A 26,499-nucleotide genomic window follows, 5' to 3' on the forward strand; every position below is an offset into this window, starting at 1 on the left:
ACTAAAGTTTTCTCTACTACTCTGGGTATGATATGTTGTGATGTTGCAAACATTACCATAAAGCAGAGTGGTTCTGTTGGAAAAGTGCCACTGCCAGACATAAACAGATAGCAGGTGAATGAACTTAATGAGCTTTAATACCTTTCGTCGTCCAGATAAACAAGTGCAGAAAATGAGTCGAGGAGCAATTTGGACGGAGAAAGACAAAGAATGCCTCATTGGCATTTGGGAAGACAAGCATACAGTATATTGGAAATGCTCAATAACATGCGCAAAAGCTCTGAAGTATTCAAGATTTTCAGGGAGCGCATGAAGGGCATGGAGCAGTGTGAACACAAACTGAAATAAGGTGGAACACTGTAACACATTAGTCGCTTTTCCATTGACCCTCAAATTGCATGAATATAACTTGTGCATAAGAAATTACTTAACGGAAAAACGACAATTTCACCAAAACTCTTGTTTTTTGATTAAAAGGTTTTGTGCTGGCAAGAGGTGGTTTTTCAGGGGTAGTGCAAATGGTATATCACACAAAACTGCAATGGAAAGACCTTTTTCCACAACTAGAATCACATGAATAAAAAAAAAAAAAAAAAAAGGATGTCAACGGATGTTACAACAGTGCAGAAAAAGAGTTTTAAAAGAAATATGGCGCCGTACATGTGGACACACCAGGAAACCGAATAATTTTTTAATTTAGGAGGGGATAGAGGGGTCATATATATGTCACAAAGGGGAAAAGAAAGGACTCAAATGCTCAGTACTGAAGGGAAAAAAATAACAAGTTTATTTAACAAAATATGAAAACAACGCAACGAAAACCTAACACAAAAGCTAAATCAGAAACAGAGTCCATAAAAAACATACAACACCTGGGTCAGAGTCCGTGGATGAATATGGGTAATTGTCCAGGCTATGGAAAGGAATGAGGAGAAATGGACCAGCGCTGCATGGCTGCAAACCAAAGCCTTAAATAGGAAAGAGATAATTGGCTGCAGCCATGCAGCGCCAGCAGGTGAGTCAGATGAAAGAAATCAGGAGAAACTGAGGGTCATACAGGCACAGGTCCATGACCAAAAGGGAGGAGCTGAAAATCACATAGGCACAGATCCTGACATATAACAACATATAGGGCGACACAGTGGTACAGTGGATAGCACTCGTGCCTCACAGCAAGAAGGTCTTGGGTTCGATTCCAACACCAGTTGATGGGGGTGGGTTTGCATGTTCTCCCCATGTCTGTGTGGGTTCTCTCCGGGTATTCCGGCTTCCTCCCACCATCCAAAGACATGCACTGATAGGTTAATTGGTTAATCTAAATTGCCCACAGGTGTGAATGTGAGAGTGATTGTTTGTCTCTATGTGTTCAGCCCTGTGATGAATTGGCAACTTGTCCAGGGTGTACTCTGCCTTCACCCCCATGTAGCTGGGATAAGCAACCCCCATGACCTTAGTGAGGATAAAACAGGTTCAGAAAATGAATGAATGAATATCTATAAATCAGCACAATATTTATGTTCATTGCCATGTTTATGGAACGGCTACTCATGTTATCTCACATAATAAATAAACAAATAATCACATTTGTGATTTAAAGGAAAAATCGACATTACGCACTTCTTTTTTTTCGACATTTAGTAAATATCGGTAAAGTTTTGCACATATGTCCAATGCAAAAGCCACTATTGTAATACTCCCCGAATCAGAATGAAATTCAGGTGTGAAAACACCCTTGAAATCATCAACATCCACAACATAAAAGACAGTTCAATTTTATACAATAAAAAAGTATAATTTTGCAGCAAAACAATCATACAATGGCAGATTATGAAAAGGAAATGTATAGAACTGCAGGTGATATAAAATATGAAAGACCCCTGAAGCTCCAGAAACCACAGCTAAATGATTTACAATCCTGAATACAATATATTTGGTCACAAACATACAAAGCAGTCACGTTTTGTCCTTGTCTATAACTTTAATTAATCAAACCAACAGCCAGATCACTTTCTGGATCATACAACTTACACTTTACACTTTACAAATAGTTGGACACAATAAAATGCTGAGAGAGGACTGTGAGACACATAGAACTCCCAATTCCACAATCAGGACTGTCTACAAGTTTGTAGTGTAGAAATCAAACAGACCAAGGACAGTGGGCTCTATGCACAGCCACACTACTTCCTGAACTTAAGGCAGTTCCTTTTTTTCCTGTCTTCCATTATTGGACACACTGATTAATCCAGGTGTGTCTGCTACTTCTTGTTGTGACTGCTGTGGTCAGACACACCTGGATTAATCAGTGTGTCTGATAATGAAAGACAGGAAATAAAGGAACTGCGTGAAGTACAGGAAGTAGTGGGGCTGTGCATAGAGCCCATAAGAAATCCATATTTTCTATTTCTGATATTGCTAAGCAAAATAATGTGGAACAAAGAAATCTGGTTCTAAATGTGTCACATGACATGTACCTGATAATCCTCTGAACCCTCGAACCTTAAAAATAAACATCGGTACAGACAGCTGCCTGTCAGCCAGCTGAGCCCAATTAGAAAAAGTAAAAAAAAAAACAAAATTAAAAAAAAAAAAAAAAAAACATCACATCACATTCTATTTAAACAGGAGGCAGACAGAGTATTGATAATTGAACTATTATAAGTCATTATAAGCTTTAGCTGAATGATTTTATTTTACGTAAATTAACCCTTTCATGCATAGTGGTCACTACAGTGAACAACTGTTCAGAGGTGTTCTCTTGTATATTCATCGATTTGTTTGTTTTAGTTCCATATACAGTGGACACTTATGCATCATTCCATATGCTGCAATTCATACCATTACTGTAACTTTGCTGTTCTTGATAAACCTAATCTGCAGTAACATGTTTGAGTGTAAAAAAAAAAAAATGCTGATTGTTATTAGACTGTAATTAAGAGGATTTTTTTTTTTTTTTTTTTTGCTTTTTTTAACCTTTTTTTTTTTTTCCCATATTCTCACCATGAAGTGAGTAATAACTAGTATTAGAGTATGATAAAATGTGATAAAACATCAGATTAGCAGCATTAAACATGTTTTTATTTCATAGTTTTCACACAGTACATCAGTAAATACATGTACAAAATACACGTTTCTTTGCTTCTAAAATTAAACACATGGTGTCCAGCTGAGTGGACATTTTTGTAACTCCATGAAAAATATGTTCTTACCAAAAATTCAATCACTTTTTTTTGGGGTTTTTTTCTTTGGTTTTTTCATGCCCAAAGAGGAATAAAAATCACTTGGGAAAAACATCTTGATTAAGGTTCTCACAATTCATGCATGAAAGTGTTAAACTGGGGTGTCAAACATGTGGCTTGTGGGTTAAAACCAAAAAGTCAGAGGTTCAGGGGTCACATACAGCCCAATTTGATCTCAAGTGGGTCTGACCAGTAAAATAATAGAATAATCACCTATTTAATCTCAATATTCCAAACTCCAAAACTTTACTAATATTTTGCCTGTTGCTAAATCTTTTGTGCCTTTGTAGATCCACTGTGATCTGTAGTGCAGATGTATGAATGATAGGGTGAGACATAATATTGTTAAAATGGCATTTTATGTTTGTTTATGGTTGTTCATATTATTCACATTTTTTTGTGAAAGAATAGTTTGTAAATGTACCTATTTAATATTTAATGGAATTTAATTTTACTTTTTTGCACTAAAACAACGATATAAACTTGGAGTTGTCATTATTCATAGGTTTTCATTTTATTATTTCTGCAGTTACAGCCCACTTGGCATCAAACTGGGTTGTATGTAGCCACTGAGCTAAAATGACTTTGACAAACCTTGAATTAAACCCTCAGTTTCACAATAGCTTGGCCATACAAATGAGGCTGAAACTGTTGCGTGCCACGTCCCCATTTCCACCAGACAGACACACACTAGACTGGCACATCACAGGTTATCATCTTCAACACTCATCACAGGCTCACCACACACTTGATAAACTGTTTCTGATGTAATTCAGAGTTCAGCTACTTCCTCCTCTTTTGTGCTGCTTTGTTTTTTTCGTTTTTGCTCTTTAATTGTTCCTCATTTTCATGCAAATTTAACTCAAACATCCTCCTTTTTCTCCCCACTTCTCACAGTTTCTAAGTTGACTTTGAGTCAGACCACAAGTACTTAAATACCTTTTTATCATTGTAAGAGAATCATTTTAAGAGTCTCAGTAAGTCAAACCGAAACCTTATAATGTACCAGCATGAGATGCAGTGTTAGAAAAGAGTTAAAGTATGAGTTAAAGTAACTGTGGAGTAATTTAAGTAGTTAAAGCTTTTTATTTTTCAGTCAAAAACGTTCTGTTGCATGATAAAGAGACTGTGTAATGTAAAAAATAAGGGCAAATTATAGCAGCAAAGTGACACAAAACATTCCTGAGTAGAATTAAAGTTATAAACTGTTCATTAAAATGTATTAAATCAAATATATTGCAATTTATAGAAGACCTAAAATACATTTAACTGTTAAGAGTTCAAATGAACTACGCCAGGAGGTATTATGATCACTTTGCTTTGTGTGTTTGTGTGTTTGCATGTTTGCGTGCGTGTTTGTTTGTTAGCAAGATAAGTCAAAAAGTTATGGACAGATTTGGATGAAAATTTCAGGAAATGTTGATACTGGCACAAGAAACAAATTATTAAATTTTGGTGGTGATGGGGGGGACAGATCGGTTTTGGCGGAGGTCTGTGCTCTCCGAGTGCTTTTCTTGTTGTTAATGTAAATGTCTGAGTCAAACGTGTTACATATTATTACAAAAAAATCAACATATATTATTTTTTTCATTCTTCTTATTATCATATGTTACAAATAAGGTATAAACAGTTCAAAATACAGTATAATGCAACTTTATTGTGAAAAAATTGTGAAATAAAGTGGAAATTCGGAAATGACCGAAAGCAGTGATTCTAAAATGAATAACATATATCCAATTCCTACTCTTTCATTATCATAGTCTTCTGTGAATTATGTAATGTGATGCTTTTTTCTATTAAAACTGGCAAAGACTGAATCAATTACTGGTTTAGATATATTTATTTAAACCTAAAATTATCCTTAATCTTTTCAGTAAACGCTATTTTTATCTACTGACTGCAGCTCTGTTTACATGGGACAAGTATTCATGAAATATTTGCATGAGATAATCAAAGTCTGTTTTTTTACTTGAATCTGTTGGAATTATTCCCTGGTTCTGATGTCAAGAGCAGGTTCACCACTATTAGAAAAATATCACTCGCAACCAGGATGTGGATTTAATCAGGTGATTTATTCTTGCAAGAAGGAGGGAAGAGTTTGACAAATCCAAACTCAAATGACTGTGTCAGGATCTGTGCCTGGGTGACTCTTTGCTCCTCCCTTTTGGTCATGGACCTGTGCCTGTGTGACCCTCAGCTCCTCTTTTGTTATAATCATTATCATCATCATACTCACCTGCTGGCGCTGCGTGGCTGCAGCCAATTACCATTGGCCTATTTAAGGATTAGGTTTGCAGCCATGCAGCGCTGGTCCATTACTCCTCTCTCCTTTCCATAGCCCGGACATTTGATCATATTCATCCACGGACTCTGACTCAGGTTTTGTATGTTTTTTTTCCTATGGACTCTACTTTAGTTTTTGTATTAGGTTTTTCGTTGTCTGGTTTTCATTTTTTGTTAAATAAACTTGTTATTTTTTCCCTTCAGTACTGTGCATTTGAGTCCTCTCATTTTCCCCCTCGTGACAGAAGGGACCAGCCATACCTGGACTCAGCCGGTACTGAAGGGACCCGTTTTTTCGTTTTTCCGTGTTTTTAGTTTTTTCATCCCTGGTTTCGTTTGTCTTTCCTTAGTTCTCCCCTTGTACCGTCGCTCCGCGCTTCCCTGCCCCATATCCGGCTTTTCTGAGACTTACCTTTGTCCTCAGCTCTGGCGGCTCGGTCTCCTCCGTGCCGGTTGGTTCTGGAGGTCCCGGATCCGTCGGGTGCATACCCCGGTTTGTTCTCCCGGTGTATCTGTCCTCTGTGTGTTTCCTGCCTTGTATTACCGGCGTTCCCATGTCATGTGGGGTCCCGGACCATGTTGAGTCCGGGCTCTCCTCCCGTGTTGTTTTTTCCGGTGCGTTTCTGTCTCTCGTCTGTTTCCTGCCTCGTGTTTCCAGTGTCCTGTTCCATGTGGGGACCTGGGCCTTCGTGGGGTCCGGGTTCTTCTCTTGTGTCTTTTCCTTCGTGTGTCTAATGGTTCGAGTGAGTTTATTAGCTCTGATCTGCCTGTTCATGTTAGTTTGTTTGTTCTGCTTGTTTTATTCGTTCCTCCCTGTCTCTCTCTGTCCGTGTGTGCCGTTTTCTGAGTGTATTTCTCCGTGTGTATTTCTCCGTGTGTATTTCTCCGTGTATTTGTCTTTCTGTGTATTTTTCAGTACTACCTGGAGGCTAGTACGCCGTCTGGTAGTTTCCCCTCCTTGAAGTCCGGTTCCGGCCGCGCAGCGTTTTCTGAAGCCTGATTCAGTTTGTCCGTGCAGCGTTCCTGCAATCTGATTCTGTCTGTTCGCGCAGCGTTTTTTAAAGCCTGTTCCTGTCTGTTCCTGAAGTCCGGTTCCGTCCGGCAGCGTTCCTGAAGTCCGGTTCCGTCCGGCAGCGTTCCTGAAGTCCGGTTCCGTCCGGCAAAGTTCCTGAAGTCCGGTTCCGTCCGGCAAAGTTCCTGAAGTCCGGTTCCGTCCGGCAAAGTTCCTGAAGTCCGGTTCCGTCCGGCAAAGTTCCTGAAGTCCGGTTCCGTCCGGCAACGTTCCTGAAGTCCGGTTCCGTCCGTCCACGCAGCGTTCCTGTTTCCCCGTCTCGGCCTCGCTCTTTGTGTCTCCCTGTCAGTCCAGAGTCCGTTCCCCTGTCAGTCCAGTCTCAGAGTCCGTTCCCCTGTCAGTCCAGTCTCAGAGTCCGTTCCCCTGTCAGTCCAGTCTCAGAGTCCGTTCCCCTGTCAGTCCAGTCTCAGAGTCCGTTCCCCTGTCAGTCCAGTCTCAGAGTCCGTTCCCCTGTCAGTCCAGTCTCAGAGTCCGTTCCCCTGTCAGTCCAGTCTCAGAGTCCGTTCCCCTGTCAGTCCAGTCTCAGAGTCCGTTCCCCTGTCAGTCCAGTCTCAGAGTCCGTTCCCCTGTCAGTCCAGTCTCAGAGTCCGTTCCCCTGTCAGTCCAGTCTCAGAGTCCATAGCCCTGTCTGTCCAGTCTCAGAGTCCATAGCCCTGTCTGTCCAGTCTCAGTCAGCTCGAGTCATGGGTCCAGCCATAGTCCAATTCCAGTCGATGTCTGTAGTCCAGTCAGTGTTCGGTCTGTCTTGTCTCAGTTAGAGTCACTAGTCCAGCCATATTCAGTTCCAGTCAATGTCCTAAGCCCAGCTGGAGTCCTGTCTGCCACAGCCCTGGAGGTCCACGAACCAGGGGATTTTTCTGTCCTGTTTTGGAGGGGTTCTCACGTCCTGGTCGGGAGGTTTCTCCATGATCTGGTCCGGAGGGGCTACATCATCCTGGTTTGGAGGTTTTCCACGTCCTGGTCCGGAGGTCTGTCCTGAGGTGCTTCGGCAGTCTTCCCGGAGGCTCTTCACGCCGCTTCACCGGGAGGTGCTTCAGCCTGTTCGCCCTGAGGTTCTGCAGCCAGTCCGCCCGGAGGCTCTTCACGCCGTTTCACCGGGAGGTGCTTCACCCTCTTCGCCCGGAGGCTCTTCACGCCGTTTCACCGGGAGGTGCGTCAGCCTGTTTGCCCTGAGGTTCTGCAGCCAGTCCACCGGGAGGTGCTTCACCCTCTTCGCCCGGAGGCTCTTCACACCGTCCCACCGGGAGGTACTTCAGCCTATCTCCCCTGTGGTTCTTCATGCCCCTTTTGCCAGGATGCCCTGGTCTTCGTGGGGGGCTTTTTCGCATCTCTGGGGACGTCAGGATGCCGTCCCTTGAGGGGGGGGTCCTGTCAGGATCTGTGCCTGGGTGACTCTTTGCTCCTCCCTTTTGGTCATGGACCTGTGCCTGTGTGACCCTCAGCTCCTCTTTTGTTATAATCATTATCATCATCATACTCACCTGCTGGCGCTGCGTGGCTGCAGCCAATTACCATTGGCCTATTTAAGGATTAGGTTTGCAGCCATGCAGCGCTGGTCCATTACTCCTCTCTCCTTTCCATAGCCCGGACATTTGATCATATTCATCCACGGACTCTGACTCAGGTTTTGTATGTTTTTTTTCCTATGGACTCTACTTTAGTTTTTGTATTAGGTTTTTCGTTGTCTGGTTTTCATTTTTTGTTAAATAAACTTGTTATTTTTTCCCTTCAGTACTGTGCATTTGAGTCCTCTCATTTTCCCCCTCGTGACAGACTGTCTCCTCAGGTCTCAGTCTGACAGTTGTGGAAAAACAATGCAAGGTCTGTCTGGAACATAGTTATGTCTGTCATCCTGGGATCTGTGTTACTTTGGATTATGGCATATCTCTACCAAGGCTGCAATGGTTATTTTCTCTAAATGACAAGAGTTTAACAAATGGCCGAGGCCTTGGTACTTTTCTGAGATCACACATGAATGAACACTTGAACACTGTCAAACTAAATTCATTAGAATGGCATTTGACTTTTCTTCCAACTTAGAGGGGTCATATTTTGCTAAAACTACATTTTTTTTTAGTCTTTGGTTCATTTATTTGTGTATTTGGACCCTAGTAGTTCATAAAGTTTAAATTTGAACCCTCCAGGTGCTGCAAAGCTATCTTTATATTCATTTTGGCAAAAATGGAGTGGATTTCTACAACCTGTTTTAATTCCCACTTAATTTGTTATGTCTATAACTAGTTATAGCAGGAATAACATTTGCACATATAAGGTCAAGACTTCCAACGAACATTTCTCAGAGTACGCCATAACTGTGTATCAGCAGCAGCAGTTGCAGTCCATGCTGAAAATATGTCCAAACTGCAAGGTGATTACCTAAAATGTTCAGTTGTTGGTTGTATTCATGAGCACAAGTGGCTGAACGGGGTGGAAGATGGACCTGTGGAGTTGAATTAATGAAGAATTCAGACCCAAGCATAGCATTTACAGTTTATGTAGACCACAGGGAAATGTTTTAAAATGCATAATTCCATTTAAAAAAGCAAAATATGATCCCTTTAACACACTTACAGACAGAACAATGTCCTTATAGTAGCTGTCACCCATCTCTGTATCATATAATAATGATAATAACAATAATGGATCAGATTTATATAGTGGTTTTCTATTAACACATACTCAAAGCACACATAGTGGATGCATTCTTTATTCACTCACACATTCCCACTCTGGTGGTGGTAAACTACATATGTAACCCCAGCGGCCCTGGGGCAGGCTGACAGAAGCATGACTGCCAATTCGCACCTACGACGCCTTCGACCACCACCGAACATTCACACATTCATTCAGAGATCAGTTCTGTAGGACTAGATGTTATGATCCCAATCTTGCATACATGAGACTTTGGGCAGGTACTGTGAGTGGTGGCACCCGTTGGGTCATCAGGTGGGCTTTCTCCTTCACAGGTGTTTTGCTGACTGGGCCCACAACACCTCCAGAGGGTTCAGCAGTGAGACCCAGCGTCCTGGGCTCACCCCCTAGGTGCCACCACTCACTTGACTGCCCACGTTGAGTCTTTCCTCTTCCACCACAGCCACTGACTCCCCTTCTCTACACGGCGTACCTCAGTTTCTTGCGCTCATAGGCCTCCTCCACAGCACTCTCCCAGGGGACCGTGAGCTCAATGATGTAAACGAGCTTGAGGGACGCCGACCACAGCACGAGGTCTGACCTCAGGTTGGTTGATGTGATTTCCATTGGGAAGCAGAGTTTCTGGCCTATGTCTGCCCTAAGCTTCCAGTTGCGTACCCCACCAAGCCTCCCAGCCCCTGGTCTCGGGTCGACGAGACTGGCTTGGCTCACACCCTGCCGAACAAAGGTTGTTGTTGGCCAGCGAGCTGCTGGGGGCGGGAGGGCATTGATTCTCGACCGCTGGCTTTCCAGCACAGCTGCAAGACATTGTAGTGCCTGGTTGTGCCGCCAGGTGTAATGGCCTTGAGTAAGGCTGGTCTTGCAGCCCACCAGGATGTGCTTGAGTGTGGCTGGAGATGGGCAGAGGGAACATGTGGGGTTTTCTCCATACCGCTCTCTCAGATTCATGGGTGACGGTAGCACATTATAGGCAGCCTTGATGGTGAAGCTTGCCCTGAATGCCTCAGACTCCCAGAGCTCCTGCCAGGAGATCTTCCCCTTCTCCACTCCCTCCCAAGTCATCCATTGCCCTTGCTTTGCCTGTGCCACCGCCTTTGCACACCTTGCTGCCTCTTCTTGTTGGCTCACCTCCTGAATGACCAGTTTACACCTCTGGGGTGCAGTAGCCTTGTTCCAGACTGGTGTGGTGTCTCCACTGCAAGACCACTCGTCCCATGATGTCTTTATGCCTGAGTGTGGCCTTTGCCTGCTCAGTTGCTTCTGCTGAGGTCCACTTCCTCCCAGTGGCCAGGATGGGGGTAACTTGGGCTACCGAGGGATTGTTTGAGTCCAACAGTGTCATCTCCAGCCTCACTTTGGTGCACTTGAACTCCTCTGTTAGACTGGAAATGCCTGCCCTGGGGCAGGCTGACGGAAACGTGACTGTCAATTTGCGCCTATGACGCCTTTGACCACCACCGAACATTCATACATTCATTCAGAGTAGCAGCACTGGAGGCAAGGAGGTTGAAGTGTCTTGCCTAAGGACACAACAGCACATGACTAGAATAGAGCAGGGTTCGAACCACCAACTCTTCGGTTATTGGACAACCCACTCTACCTTTTGAGCCACAGCTTCCCCCAATATAATAATAATAATAATAATAATAATAATAATAATAGTAATAATAATAATAATGATATCCATGCTACTTCATGACGTGAACCTCCTTACTTTAACCTGAAAACATTTTTTGACAACTTTTATGTATCATAATTGAAATAAATAAAGAGAAAATGTTGCAAATCTCTGCAAATCACACCAACACTAATTGATACAGAAGAGTTGATAATTTACAGTGGAATTTTAACTTTACAAATTAGACATATGGCACATTCACATAGGGTTTCAGTAATACTCCCGAGTAGTGTCACTTTTTACAGTGTGGTATAAAGGTGAGTTCAGATGGGCCCTCCAATCCATGGTTGAGGCTGATTTAAGTGCTTGTTTGTACTTGTACGGTGTCTTCCACAGTACTATTCACAACAAGGGGTATTTTATTACACTATTGCTGAACTTTAATTTTACTGACAGCACATTTGCATAATTAGTATGTTTTTATTAGAATACTCCTGTGTTGTATTAGTACTTTGACTTAATTACACACTTTAGATTTAAAAAAAAAAAAAAAAAAAAGGGTTGGTAGAATCATACATTTTGTTATTTCTTCATCCTGTGCAACTGTGTTCATAAGTGACATAATAAGTCACAGTAAATGTTTATGTAGGAATACTGAAACCTGATATGATGATAAGCCAGTTTATTGTTCTAATTCATGGCATTTCTTCCCTTCTGTAAAAATTAGAGTCCACATAACATCTAGTACTTCCCTTCGAAATTACAGGCAGAGGTACTGTATAGTTTTATGCAAATGGTAAAATAAGCTGAAGAGAAAACAGAGAGGTCCTCACATCATCAGACATTTCTTAGGTAGAAGGAAAATGGAAGTTGTGTAGAAAAGTGTAAAAAACAATCAGGTCACTCAATAGTTCTACTTAATGTCATTTCTTTTCTTCCCTTTTTGGTTAAATCTCACATTTCCCTCCCTCTAAAAACAGGTAGATGTACTGCATAGTTATACAGAAGTCATGAACAGGACCTTCCATTTTAACTGGATTCATACATAGAGAGAAAAGGTGACATACTGTGATGTCTGAGGATATCTATGCCAAATCAGACCTCACCAAGAAAGTTAGGTTTCAAAGAAATGAGGCTGGCAATGAAGAAGAGAGTGACAAAAATATAAAGGATTATGTGGATAGTGTGAAGATTTATGACAACTTCTGGGCAGAGGGGAACTCACCTCCTACAGTAGAGGACAACACCACTGAGGACCAACAGCAGAGTATGTATATACACCTGTGTAACGGCTTATACAGTTAAATAATGTGTTTTTAAGCACATCTTCATATTTGAGTATGGGTGCTTCTGTGAAACTGGGTTCATTTTGGTACCTGCCAGCTTTTTTAGACTCAATAATAAAAGAGAAATTTAGACGTATTTCCCCTGAGGATGTACCTAATGATGACCTCAGATAAATGCAAAAAAAATTATACTCTTGCTCTGAGCCATCCCAAAATTAATGAATTTTTTAAAATAAAATATTTGGGCTAAAAATAGGACCAAAATTGGGACAGTGCATTGGATCTGGAAAACATGGTTTGAAATGGTCTTATTTACCGCTGTTAAATTTGGTGATCCTAGTGGTTTTTCAAATCCAGACATGCAGATTTTTCATGAATCTCAGTCTCATTCCAGGTTTCATGTGTAACCCATCGTGTCCGCTGGTGTTAAATACAGAAGCTGCCCATTTAAACACAAATAAATCGTGAATGATTTTGGAATAGTGGTCATTTTTGTTAAACACTCTGCTTTGCAAAATTAGTTCAATTCCCAAAATGTACTTGTGAGAGAATAAAAAGATATTTAAAACTAGAAAAGCACTCAGAGAGCGCAGATCTCCGCCTATGCAGATCAGTCCCGTCCCCCGCCCCCCCCCCCCCCCGATCACCACCAAAATTTAATCATTTGTTTCTTGCACCAGTATCAACATTTCCTGAAATTTTCATCCAAATCTCTCCATAACTTTTTGAGTTATCTTGCAAAAGGACAGACAGACAGACAGACAGACAGACGCTGGCAAAAACATAACCTCCTTGGCGGAGGTAAAAATAGTAGCACATAATTTTTCTGTCCTTTTGACCGTTTCACATAAGGATTTTTATACAAAAATATTGCAAAACAATTTAAAAATGTGTTTCATCTGAAAAATTGTTTCTCTTTTATCTCAGAAAGAATTTATTTTTAAAATAGACCCAAAGTGTATTATATGTCTTATGTTTAAGTGTTTTGTTTATTTATCTTCTTCTGTTTGACATTCATGTTCGAAATAAATACATCAATCAATCAATCAATCAATCAATCAAAAAATAGATCCAAAGTGCTTCCAAACTTGCTTCATAACATTAGTCTACATCTGGTTGGAATTTTTAACTCCTATGTCCTGTTTTTAGGGACCAGTTTCATAAAGGCACCCATATGTAACAGAAATTAAATACTATTTTTAATAATTATCATCTGTTTATTTATGTTCATAGTTAATTCTGTCGATGTGAATTCAGAGAAGAGAAACTACGTCAAAACTGCTTTACTGCTCTTGGGACTGCTGTGTTTTCTCCTCCTGGTTGCTGTCATTGTCTTAATGAGCATCAGTAAGTTTTTGATCTTCATTCAACCAGTGGAAATACTGAGCCCAAATATAAAATATGATACATGGTGTAAATATGTAATCCTTGGTTTCCTGTGATTCAATTTTATTCAAGGCATAGCCAGTTGGCGCTCAGAAAGAAATTTGAGAATGGAGCTTCAGAAAAGCAATGGGAATTTGGAAAGGTCTAATCAGAACCTGACCAAAAGGAGCAGACTGTTAGAAGATGAGAAAACCAACCTGACCATTGAGAGAGACCAACTGGAGGCCATTAACTCTAATCTAACTAGTGAACAATACCAGTTAAAAACCATTAACTCCAACCTAACCACAGAGAGAGACCAACTGGAGGCCATTAACTCTAATCTAACTAGAGAAAAATACCAGTTAAAAACCATTAACTCCAACCTAACCAGTGAGAGAGACCAGTTAAAGGCAATCAACACCAATCTGACTAAAGAAAAAGATGAGTTGTGTAAGCAGCTTCTGGGTGAGTAAATAATGATCTAGAACTTTTTTGTGAACTTGTTTCCCTCAGCTGTAATATACTATGTTTTATACAAAGGTATTCATGTTTGTGCTGGTTATTTTTGTAGATGTATCTTCTTGTCCTGATTCATGGAGGAAGTTTGGTGGTCATTGTTATTTTATTTCCAACTCAACACAAACCTGGCATGTCAGCAAACAGGACTGTGAAAACCGTGGTGCAACACTTGCAGTTGTATCTAATGAAGAGGAACAGGTGAGTTCATGTCTGATAATGGATTGAAAAATGAAAACTTGCCCTTTTTGTTCATATTTTTGTCACATGCAAATGTCAATATATTCCTCACAAACTCCAAAAATCCTACTGCTGTAACTGTCATGAATTAGTGGTTATGTTTGTTATTGTTTATCTCTAATGCTAATTTCCAATACACGACAAAGGGAAATATAGAATTCAAAAGGAAGAGTCCTCCTCACTGACTTCTACAAAGTCAAAAAAAACCCCAAAACAATAAACAAATTAAAAGATTTCAATGATGTCTGAAAAATGACAAAATATGGAGATAAAAATAAACATATGAAACCAATTATGAGTTTTTTTTTTGTTTGTTTTTGTTTTTTTTTTTACTTCAAACTGAATTTAAAAAAAACAACCCAGTGCTACTTTTGTGACTTTTTCCAAATGAATTTTTCTGTAGATTTAACCTTTCTTAAGTGATTTATTACCATTTATTATAATATTATTCTCTGTATTTTGCCTTTTATCAGTGAAAATCATGTATTTTCTGATATTCAATTTACTGACCATGTAGGTGATCATAAAAGCTCAGCATAAATTCAAAAGTTATTAAACCAGAAACACAGAAAACTGAAGAAAAAGTTACATTTTCAGCATAGATATCAATAACTGAATGTAAAAATATGCATCTCCATCCACTGTCACTTGTCAAATTCCATGGGTTTTACTGGTGAATCAATGCTGTAGAAGATGACAGTATTTCCACGTTAAGTACGGAGCCTCTGAACATCCAAATGGGTCATATCTGATGACCATGAAAACATGACAAACTGTATTTCACACTGATTATTTACATGTGTTGATAGGATTAATGGATCAACAGATATTAAACATTTTAGATCAGTAGATGGTTTTGGTCATCAGTGGCTGTTTGGGTCTTTATGGGTTAAACACTTCACAGTACGGAACAATCCTGTTTTGTTGACAGTATAATAATCATTGTTAATCAGTGTTTTAAATTAGTTGATTTGATCATAAACCTCATTAGTTTGACATATGTTAAAGTAAACTTGGAATCCTTTTTTGTCTGAAGGTCAGATCTCCATATATCACATACACAGAGTACAGAAAGGAAGTGAGGAGTGATCTCTCTTCCACAGGACAGGCCTTTAACTCACAGCTGACTTCAGTACAATGGAATAAAAATCCACATTTATAAACCAGGATGGCTCAGCAGCTACTATAAGGAGGAAAGCTGAATGAAAATAAATCAACCGTTATTGACTAATAATTTCTATGTATGACATGCAGAGATTCATCAGCTCATTGGGGCAGCGTTTGTGGATTGGTCTGAATGATCTTGAGAACGAAGGTGTCTGGAAATGGGTAAATGGAGAAAATGTTGGCAGAACGTAAGACTCTTTTTTTTGTATAAATCCTGCTTGTGGTACATTGAAAATGCAGAGAATATCAGAATACTGTGATGTTTAGAGTTAATTAAACCAAACCTTGATGCAGGGTTACAGTTTGTAATGACTTAAAAAAACAGAGATATACAGACATACTGATGTGAAGAAGATTAGATCTGATGTGATTTATAGCAATGATTGTGTCTTTAAAAATATGTAACAGAAAGTTCTTTGGAAAGTACAGATGGAGTTTGTCTTTATCTCTTCTGCAGGTACTGGAAACAGGGACAGCCAGATGATTGTAAACCTTGTGGTGGAGAAGACTGTGGTGAGGTTTTGGGTCAAGAGAGGGACCCTCTTAAAACCTGGAATGATCGATTTTGCAATGATAAAGAACTCTTCATCTGTGAGAAGGCACTTGAGCATCAATGTGTTTAACTCTTGTGACTGATTTCACATTTGTCTTCTTCTAACGCATGTAAAATCAGAGTCAAACCCCCAAACAAACAAACAGAAATGTTACCTCACCTAAAAACAAAAGAAAAAATATTTTTAGCAACATTCAATGACATTTCTATTTTGCTTTACTTTATACATGTTCAGCATAAGGTGCTGATCAATGTACCCCAAAATTTATATGAATTAGTGAAATTCTATTGTTTGTGTTACAACCTCTTGCAGTGAACTACATAAGTAGTGGCTCAATAATATGCACAACAGCGGGTTTATGCTTCATTAGTTTATGGATGAAAAGATAAACCCTAATACTTTGATATCAACGTGCATCTGTTTGACTTGCTATTGTTTTCAAAGTTTTACACTGTTGTCAAGGGGAATTGCTACTGCAACATGAGAACAGTTCAAAGTTTGTTTGTTTGTTTTTATACTTAATTCACTAGATACACAGGACATACAGACAACTGAGATACTGTTAGATAGAGAAAGTCACACCTTGCTACTTAAATACTATGCATTTTAAAAAAGGTAAAAAAATAAAAATAAAAAAAAAGTTGATAAAAATTTATAGATAAGAAAGATAAAAAGTAAGAATAAATAAGTGGTATAAAAAATATTCTATAACAGAATGTAAAGGATATAAATCCAACCTATTTACAATAACAGCAGTAGTGCAATATACCATGCAAATATCATTTTATTCCTCACAAAATCCAAAAATCCTACTGCTTTAACTGTCATGAGTTGGTGGTTATATTTATCGTTAATCTTTGATGCTAATTTCCAGTACATGATGAAGGGAAATATATAATTCAAAGGACAGACTCCTGCTCACTGGCTTCTACAAAGCTTCTTCCTACAGAAATAATTCAATAGTCATATCAAAAAATTCCCTGATGTATGAAAAATACAAAATACCGGAGCTTAAAACACAAATACGTAGTTTTTAATCAGCATAGAGTAGTGATTGTATTTAGTATTTCCCCGTCCTGAACAGTCCTGCTCCGCTCACAAAAACAGTTGGCAGTCGACATATGACTGTAAATTTACAAACAAAAACAAAACAATAAACACATTAATTACACATTACTTACAAAGAATGGGATAAATCTAAATCAAGTCTTTTAGGGGGAATGTTAAATGAAGAGGTAAATAAATGACCGATTACAATCGGACTTTCCGCATTGATAAGTTTCAAAATAATTAAACAATCTAAATGCTATTCCAGGGTATGAAATTATAACTTGTTACCTACATCTTGCAGAAAACCCCATTTAATTTAGTTCAGTGGTCACGGAGAAATGTGGATCTTTGTAAAGCATGTCACAGGTTCCTTTCTTCCAAGTTTGGCATGTGGATGCTCTTGGCATCCATATGAATGAAAATATTTTACTCACAACTGACGGGGCAACGAACAAATGAATTCAAATTCTGTGCAGGAAGGAGGAAGAAGAAGGAGCTCAATCCAATCTTCCATGAGTTAATAATGTAATATCTTTCTTTAATCATTCATTTTTGCACCTTACCAACGTTTGCAAAACTCCGAAATCTGCTTCCTTTTGGATGTAACTCATTATTCATTTTGTTAGTTGAAAATGAAAAGAAACAAGCAGTCACTTTTTCAAAAGAGATATTTTTGTGTGAGAACACAATGAACAACTTCGTATTTGTAAGGCATGAACACAATGGACAACGCGTCTCTGGGAAGGGACTTCTGACATACTTTACAAAGATCCATATTTCTCCGGGACCACTGAAGAGTTTTAAATGGGGTTTTCTGCAAGATGAAGGTAAAAAGTTATAATTTCATACCTTGGAATAGCATTCAGTTTAATTATTTTGAAACTTATCAATGCGGAAAGTCCGATTGTAATCGGTCATTTATTTACCTCTTCATTTAACATCCCCCCTAAAAGACTAACAGCTCAAATATGGTATAATGCAACTTTATTGTGAAAAAATTGTGAAATAGAGGGAAAATTTGGAAATGACTGAAAGCAGTGATTCTAAAATGAATAACATATATCCAATTTCTATTCTTTCATTATCAATGTCTTCTGTGAATTATGTAATTTGATGCTTTTTTTCTATTAAAATTGGCTGAGACTGAATCAGTTACTGGTTTAATTATATTTATTTAAACTTAAAAATATCCTTAATCTTTTCAGTAAATGCTATTTTTATCTACTGACTGCAGCTCTGTTTACATGGGACAAGTATTCATGAAATATTTGCACGAGATAATCAAAGTCTGTTTTTTTACTTGAATCTGTTGGAATTATTCCCTGGTTCTGATGTCAAGAGCAGGTTCACCACTATTAGAAAAATATCACTCGCAACCAGGATGTGGATTTAATCAGGTGATTTATTCTCCGAAGAAGGAGGGAAGAGTTTGACAAATCCAAACTCAAATGACTGTCTCCTCAGGTCTCAGTCTGACAGTTGTGGAAAAACAATGCAAGGTCTGTCTGGAACATAGTTATGTCTGTCATCCTGGGATCTGTGTTACTTTGGATTATGGCATATCTCTACCAAGGCTGCAATGGTTATTTTCTCTAAATGACAAGAGTTTAACACATGGCCGAGGCCTTGGTACTTTTCTGAGATCACACATGAATGAACACTTGAACACTGTCGAACTAAATTCATTCGAATGGCATTTGAGTTTTCTTCCAACTTAAAAGGGTCATATTTTGCTAAAACTACTTTTATTAGTCTTTGGTTCATTTATTTTTGTATTTGGACCCTAATAGTTCATAAAGTTTGAATTTGAACCCTCCAGGTGCTGCAACGCTATCTTTATATTCATTTTGGCAAAAATCGAGTGGATTTCTACAACCTGTTTTAATTCCTGCTTAATTTCTTACGTCTATAACTAGTTATGTCACGACATTTGCACATATAAGGTCAAGACTTCAGATGAACATTTCTCAGAGTATGCCATAACTGTGTATCAGCAGCAGCAGTTGTAGTCCACGCTGAAAATATGTCCAAACTTGGAGGCGATTACCTAAAATGTTCAGTTGTTGGTTGTATTAATGAGCACAAGTGGCTGAACGGGGTGGAAGATGGACCTGTGGAGTTGAATTAATGAAGAATTCAGACCCAAGCAAAGCATTTACAGTTTATGTAGACCACAGGGAAATGTTTTAAAATGCATAATTCCATTTAAAAACGCAAAATATGATCCCTTTAACACACTTACAGACAGAACAATGTCCTTATAGTAGCTGTCACCCATCTCTGCATCATATAATAATGATGATAATAATAATGGATCAGATTTATATAGTGGTTTTCTATTAACACATACTCAAAGCACATACAGTGGATCCATTCTTTATTCGCTCACACATTCCCACTCTGGTGGTGGTAAACTACATATGTAACCCCAGCTGCCCTGGGGCAGGCTGACAGAAGCATGACTGCCAATTCATGCCTACGACGCCTTCGACCACCACCGAACATTCACACATTCATTCAGAGTAGCAGCACTGGAGGCAAGGAGGATGAGATGTCCTGCCTAAGGACACAATGGCACATGACTAGGACAGAGCAGGATTCGAACCACCAACCTTTTGGTTACTGGACAACCCACTCTACCTTCCGAGCTATGGCTTCCCCCAATATGATAATAATAATAATAATAATAATAATAATAATAATAATAATAATAATAATAATAATAATAATAATAATAATAATAATAATAATGATATCCATGCTACTTCATGACGTGAACCTCCTTACTTTAACCTGAAAACATTTTTTGACAACTTTTATGTATCATAATTGAAATAAATAAAGAGAAAATGTTGCAAATCTCTGCAAATCACACCAACACTAATTGATACAGAAGAGTTGATAATTTACAGTGGAATTTTAACTTTACAAATTAGACATGTGGCACATTCACATAGGGTTTCAGTAATACTCCCGGGTAGTGTCACTTTTTACAGTGTGGTATAAAGGTGAGTTCAGATGGGCCCTCCAATCCATGGTTGAGGCTGATTTAAGTGCTTGTTTGTACTTGTACGGTGTCTTCCACAGTACTATTCACAACAAGGGGTATTTTATTACACTATTGCTGAACTTTAATTTTACTGACAGCACATTTGCATAATTAGTATGTTTTTATTAGAATACTCCTGTGTTGTATTAGTACTTTGACTTAATTACACACTATAGATTTAAAAAAAAAAAAAAAAAAAGGGTTGGTAGAATCATACATTTTGTTATTTCTTCATCCTGTGCAACTGTGTTCATAAGTGACATAATAAGTCACAGTAAATGTTTATGTAGGAATACTGAAACCTGATATGATGATAAGCCAGTTTATTGTTCTAATTCATGGCATTTCTTCCCTTCTGTAAAAATTAGAGTCCACATAACATCTAGTACTTCCCTTCGAAATTACAGGCAGAGGTACTGTATAGTTTTATGCAAATGGTAAAATAAGCTGAAGAGAAAACAGAGAGGTCCTCACATCATCAGACATTTCTTAGGTAGAAGGAAAATGGAAGTTGTGTAGAAAAGTGTAAAAAAACAATCAGGTCACTCAATAGTTCTACTTAATGTCATTTCTTTTCTTCCCTTTTTGGTTAAATCTCACATTTCCCTCCCTCTAAAAACAGGTAGATGTACTGCATAGTTATACAGAAGTCATGAACAGGACCTTCCATTTTAACTGGATTCATACATAGAGAGAAAAGTTGACATACTGTGATGTCTGAGGATATCTATGCCAAATCAGACCTCACCAAGAAAGTTAGGTTTCAACAAAACGAAGGACGCAACATAGAAGAGAGTGACAAAAATATAAAGGATTATGTGGATAGTGTGAAGATTTATGACAACTTCTGGGCAGAGGGGAACTCACCTCCTACAGTAGAGGACAACACCACTGAGGACCAACAGCAGAGTATGTATATACACCTGTGTAACGGCTTATACAGTTAAATAATGTGTTTTTAAGCACATCTTCATATTTGAGTATGGGTGCTTCTGTGAAACTGGGTTCATTTTGGTACCTGCCAGCTTTTTTAGACTCAATAATAAAAGAGAAATTTAGACGTATTTCCCCTGAGGATGTACCTAATGATGACCTCAGATAAATGCAAAAAAAAATTATACTCTTGCTCTGAGCCATCCCAAAATTAATGAATTTTTTAAAATAAAATATTTGGGCTAAAAATAGGACCAAAATTGGGACAGTGCATTGGATCTGGAAAACATGGTTTGAAATGGTCTTATTTACCGCTGTTAAATTTGGTGATCCTAGTGGTTTTTCAAATCCAGACATGCAGATTTTTCATGAATCTCAGTCTCATTCCAGGTTTCATGTGTAACCCATCGTGTCCGCTGGTGTTAAATACAGAAGCTGCCCATTTAAACACAAATAAATCGTGAATGATTTTGGAATAGCGGTCATTTTTGTTAAACACTCTGCTTTGCAAAATTAGTTCAATTCCCAAAATGTACTTGTGAGAGAATAAAAAGATATTTAAAACTAGAAAAGCACTCAGAGAGCGCAGATCTCCGCCTATGCAGATCAGTCCTGTCCCCCCCCCCGATCACCACCAAAATTTAATCATTTGTTTCTTGCACCAGTATCAACATTTCCTGAAATTTTCATCCAAATCTCTCCATAACTTTTTGAGTTATCTTGCAAACGGACAGACAGACAGACAGACAGACAGACGCTGGCAAAAACATAACCTCCTTGGCGGAGGTAAAAATAGTAGCACATAATTTTTCTGTCCTTTTGACCGTTTCACATAAGGATTTTTATACAAAAATATTGCAAAACAATTTAAAAATGTGTTTCATCTGAAAAATTGTTTCTCTTTTATCTCAGAAAGAATTTATTTTTAAAATAGACCCAAAGTGTATTATATGTCTTATGTTTAAGTGTTTTGTTTATTTATCTTCTTCTGTTTGACATTCATGTTCGAAATAAATACATCAGTCAATCAATCAATCAATCAAAAAATAGATCCAAAGTGCTTCCAAACTTGCTTCATAACATTAGTCTACATCTGGTTGGAATTTTTAACTCCTATGTCCTGTTTTTAGGGACCAGTTTCATAAAGGCACCCATATGTAACAGAAATTAAATACTATTTTTAATAATTATCATCTGTTTATTTATGTTCATAGTTAATTCTGTCGATGTGAATTCAGAGAAGAGAAACTACGTCAAAACTGCTTTACTGCTCTTGGGACTGCTGTGTTTTCTCCTCCTGGTTGCTGTCATTGTCTTAATGAGCATCAGTAAGTTTTTGATCTTCATTCAACCAGTGGAAATACTGAGCCCAAATATAAAATATGATACATGGTGTAAATATGTAATCCTTGGTTTCCTGTGATTCAATTTTATTCAAGGCATAGCCAGTTGGCGCTCAGAAAGAAATTTGAGAATGGAGCTTCAGAAAAGCAATGGGAATTTGGAAAGGTCTAATCAGAACCTGACCAAAAGGAGCAGACTGTTAGAAGATGAGAAAACCAACCTGACCATTGAGAGAGACCAACTGGAGGCCATTAACTCTAATCTAACTAGTGAACAATACCAGTTAAAAACCATTAACTCCAACCTAACCACAGAGAGAGACCAACTGGAGGCCATTAACTCTAATCTAACTAGAGAAAAATACCAGTTAAAAACCATTAACTCCAACCTAACCAGTGAGAGAGACCAGTTAAAGGCAATCAACACCAATCTGACTAAAGAAAAAGATGAGTTGTGTAAGCAGCTTCTGGGTGAGTAAATAATGATCTAGAACTTTTTTGTGAACTTGTTTCCCTCAGCTGTAATATACTATGTTTTATACAAAGGTATTCATGTTTGTGCTGGTTATTTTTGTAGATGTATCTTCTTGTCCTGATTCATGGAGGAAGTTTGGTGGTCATTGTTATTTTATTTCCAACTCAAAAAAAACCTGGCATGTCAGCAAACAGGACTGTGAAAACCGTGGTGCAACACTTGCAGTTGTATCTAATGAAGAGGAACAGGTGAGTTCATGTCAGATAATGGATTGAAAAATGAAAACTTGCCCTTTTTGTTCATATTTTTGTCACATGCAAATGTCAATATATTCCTCACAAACTCCAAAAATCCTACTGCTGTAACTGTCATGAATTAGTGGTTATGTTTGTTATTGTTTATCTCTAATGCTAATTTCCAATACACGACAAAGGGAAATATAGAATTCAAAAGGAAGAGTCCTCCTCACTGACTTCTACAAAGTCAAAAAAACCCCCAAAACAATAAACAAATTAAAAGATTTCAATGATGTCTGAAAAATGACAAAATATGGAGATAAAAATAAACATATGAAACCAATTATGAGTTTTTTTGTTTGTTTGTTTTTGTTTTTGTTTTTTTTTACTTCAAACTGAATTTAAAAAAAACAACCCAGTGCTACTTTTGTGACTTTTTCCAAATGAATTTTTCTGTAGATTTAACCTTTCTTAAGTGATTTATTACCATTTATTATAATATTATTCTCTGTATTTTGCCTTTTATCAGTGAAAATCATGTATTTTCTGATATTCAATTTACTGACCATGTAGGTGATCATAAAAGCTCAGCATAAATTCAAAAGTTATTAAACCAGAAACACAGAAAACTGAAGAAAAAGTTACATTTTCAGCATAGATATCAATAACTGAATGTAAAAATATGCATCTCCATCCACTGTCACTTGTCAAATTCCATGGGTTTTACTGGTGAATCAATGCTGTAGAAGATGACAGTATTTCCACGTTAAGTACGGAGCCTCTGAACATCCAAATGGGTCATATCTGATGACCATGAAAACATGACAAACTGTATTTCACACTGATTATTTACATGTGTTGATAGGATTAATGGATCAACAGATATTAAACATTTTAGATCAGTAGATGGTTTTGGTCACCAGTGGCTGTTTGGGTCTTTATGGGTTAAACACTTCACAGTACGGAACAATCCTGTTTTGTTGACAGTATAATAAAAATCATTGTTAATCAGTGTTTTAAATTAGTTGATTTGATCATAAACCTCATTAGTTTGACATATGTTAAAGTAAACTTGGAATCCTTTTTTGTCTGAAGGTCAGATCTCCATATATCACATACACAGAGTACAGAAAGGAAGTGAGGAGTGATCTCTCTTCCACAGGACAGGCCTTTAACTCACAGCTGACTTCAGTACAATGGAATAAAAATCCACATTTATAAACCAGGATGGCTCAGCAGCTACTATAAGGAGGAAAGCTGAATGAAAATAAATCACCGTTATTGACTAATAATTTCTATGTATGACATGCAGAGATTCATCAGCTCATTGGGGCAGCGTTTGTGGATTGGTCTGAATGATCTTGAGAACGAAGGTGTCTGGAAATGGGTAAATGGAGAAAATGTTGGCAGAACGTAAGACTCTTTTTTTTGTATAAATCATGCTTGTGGTACATTGAAAATGCAGAGAATATCAGAATACTGTGATGTTTAGAGTTAATTAAACCAAACCTTGATGCAGGGTTACAGTCTGTAACGACTTAAAAAAACAGAGATATACAGACATACTGATGTGAAGAAGATTAGATCTGATGTGATTTATAGCGATGATTGTGTCTTTATAAATATGTAACAGAAAGTTCTTTGGAAAGTACAGATGGAGTTTGTCTTTATCTCTTCTGCAGGTACTGGAAACAGGGACAGCCAGATAATTGTAAACCTTGTGGTGGAGAAGACTGTGGTGAGGTTTTGGGTCAAGAGAGGGACCCTCTTAAAACCTGGAATGATCGATTTTGCAATGATAAAGAACTCTTCATCTGTGAGAAGGCACTTGAGCATAAATGTGTTTAACTCTTGTGACTGATTTCACATTTGTCTTCTTCTAACGCATGTAAAATCAGAGTCAAACCCCCAAACAAACAAACAGAAATGTTACCTCACCTAAAAACAAAAGAAAAAATATTTTTAGCAACATTCAATGACATTTCTATTTTGCTTTACTTTATACATGTTCAGCATAAGGTGCTGATCAATATACCCCAAAATTTATATGAATTAGTGAAATTCTATTGTTTGTGTTAAAACCTCTTGCACTGAACTACGTAAGTAGTGGCTCAATAATATGCACAACAGCGGGTTTATGCTTCATTAGTTTATGGATGAAAAGATAAACCCTAATACTTTGATATCAACGTGCATCTGTTTGACTTGCTATTGTTTTCAAAGTTTTACACTGTTGTCGAGGGGAATTGCTACTGCAACATGAGAACAGTTCAAAGTTTGTTTGTTTTTATACTTAATTCACTAGATACACAGGACATACAGACAACTGAGATACTGTTAGATAGAGAAAGTCACACCTTGCTACTTAAATACTATGCATTTTAAAAAAGGTAAAAAAATAAAAATAAAAAAAAAGTTGATAAAAATTTATAGATAAGAAAGATAAAAAGTAAGAATAAATAAGTGGTATAAAAAATATTCTATAACAGAATGTAAAGGATATAAATCCAACCTATTTACAATAACAGCAGTAGTGCAATATACCATGCAAATATCATTTTATTCCTCACAAAATCCAAAAATCCTACTGCTGTAACTGTCATGAGTTGGTGGTTATATTTATCGTTAATCTTTGATGCTAATTTCCAGTACATGATGAAGGGAAATATATAATTCAAAGGACAGACTCCTGCTCACTGGCTTCTACAAAGCTTCTTCCTACAGAAATAATTCAATAGTCATATCAAAAAATTCCCTGATGTATGAAAAATACAAAATACCGGAGCTTAAAACACAAATACGTAGTTTTTAATCAGCATAGAGTAGTGATTGTATTTAGTATTTCCCCGTCCTGAACAGTCCTGCTCTGCTCACAAAAACAGTTGGCAGTCGACATATGACTGTAAATTTACAAACAAAAACAAAACAATAAACACATTAATTACACATTACTTACAAAGAATGGGATAAAATCTAAATCAAGTCTTTTAGGGGGAATGTTAAATGAAGAGGTAAATAAATGACCGATTACAATCGGACTTTCCGCATTGATAAGTTTCAAAATAATTAAACAATCTAAATGCTATTCCAGGGTATGAAATTATAACTTGTTACCTACATCTTGCAGAAAACCCCATTTAATTTAGTTCAGTGGTCACGGAGAAATGTGGATCTTTGTAAAGCATGTCACAGGTTCCTTTCTTCCAAGTTTGGCACGTGGATGCTCTTGGCATCCATATGAATGAAAATATTTTACTCACAACTGACGGGGCAACGAACAAATGAATTCAAATTCTGTGCAGGAAGGAGGAAGAAGAAGGAGCTCAATCCAGTCTTCCATGAGTTAATAATGTAATATCTTTCTTTAATCATTCATTTTTGCACCTTACCAACGTCTGCAAAACTCCGAAATCTGCTT

General features: G+C 37.9%; 1 protein-coding gene and 1 long non-coding RNA gene across 2 annotated transcripts in view; both read left to right on the plus strand.

The window, feature by feature from the left end:
* Positions 1 to 495: 495 nt before the first annotated feature.
* Positions 496 to 10,855, plus strand: LOC115413597 (uncharacterized). The gene is made up of 3 exons (XR_003934490.1): positions 496 to 509; positions 2,363 to 2,369; positions 10,733 to 10,855. It is a non-coding gene; the product is annotated as an uncharacterized LOC115413597 (long non-coding RNA).
* A 1,080-nt stretch (positions 10,856 to 11,935) lies between these two features.
* LOC115417766 (uncharacterized) overlaps positions 11,936 to 26,499 on the plus strand; it is a 56,814-nt gene continuing 42,250 nt past the window's right edge. Inside the window, exons 1-12 of the mRNA XM_030131817.1 lie at positions 11,936 to 12,131; positions 13,384 to 13,497; positions 13,609 to 13,983; positions 14,090 to 14,235; positions 15,529 to 15,629; positions 15,899 to 16,032; positions 20,800 to 21,003; positions 22,242 to 22,355; positions 22,467 to 22,826; positions 23,831 to 23,853; positions 24,394 to 24,494; positions 24,764 to 24,897. Of these exons, the coding sequence (XP_029987677.1) occupies positions 11,936 to 12,131; positions 13,384 to 13,497; positions 13,609 to 13,983; positions 14,090 to 14,235; positions 15,529 to 15,629; positions 15,899 to 16,032; positions 20,800 to 21,003; positions 22,242 to 22,355; positions 22,467 to 22,826; positions 23,831 to 23,853; positions 24,394 to 24,494; positions 24,764 to 24,897 (2,002 nt within the window). The remainder of the gene's footprint in view (positions 12,132 to 13,383; positions 13,498 to 13,608; positions 13,984 to 14,089; positions 14,236 to 15,528; positions 15,630 to 15,898; positions 16,033 to 20,799; positions 21,004 to 22,241; positions 22,356 to 22,466; positions 22,827 to 23,830; positions 23,854 to 24,393; positions 24,495 to 24,763; positions 24,898 to 26,499) is intronic.

The sequence above is a fragment of the Sphaeramia orbicularis genome, chromosome 1 (genome assembly GCF_902148855.1).
Source record: "Sphaeramia orbicularis chromosome 1, fSphaOr1.1, whole genome shotgun sequence".
NCBI classification, from domain to species: domain Eukaryota; kingdom Metazoa; phylum Chordata; class Actinopteri; order Kurtiformes; family Apogonidae; genus Sphaeramia; species Sphaeramia orbicularis.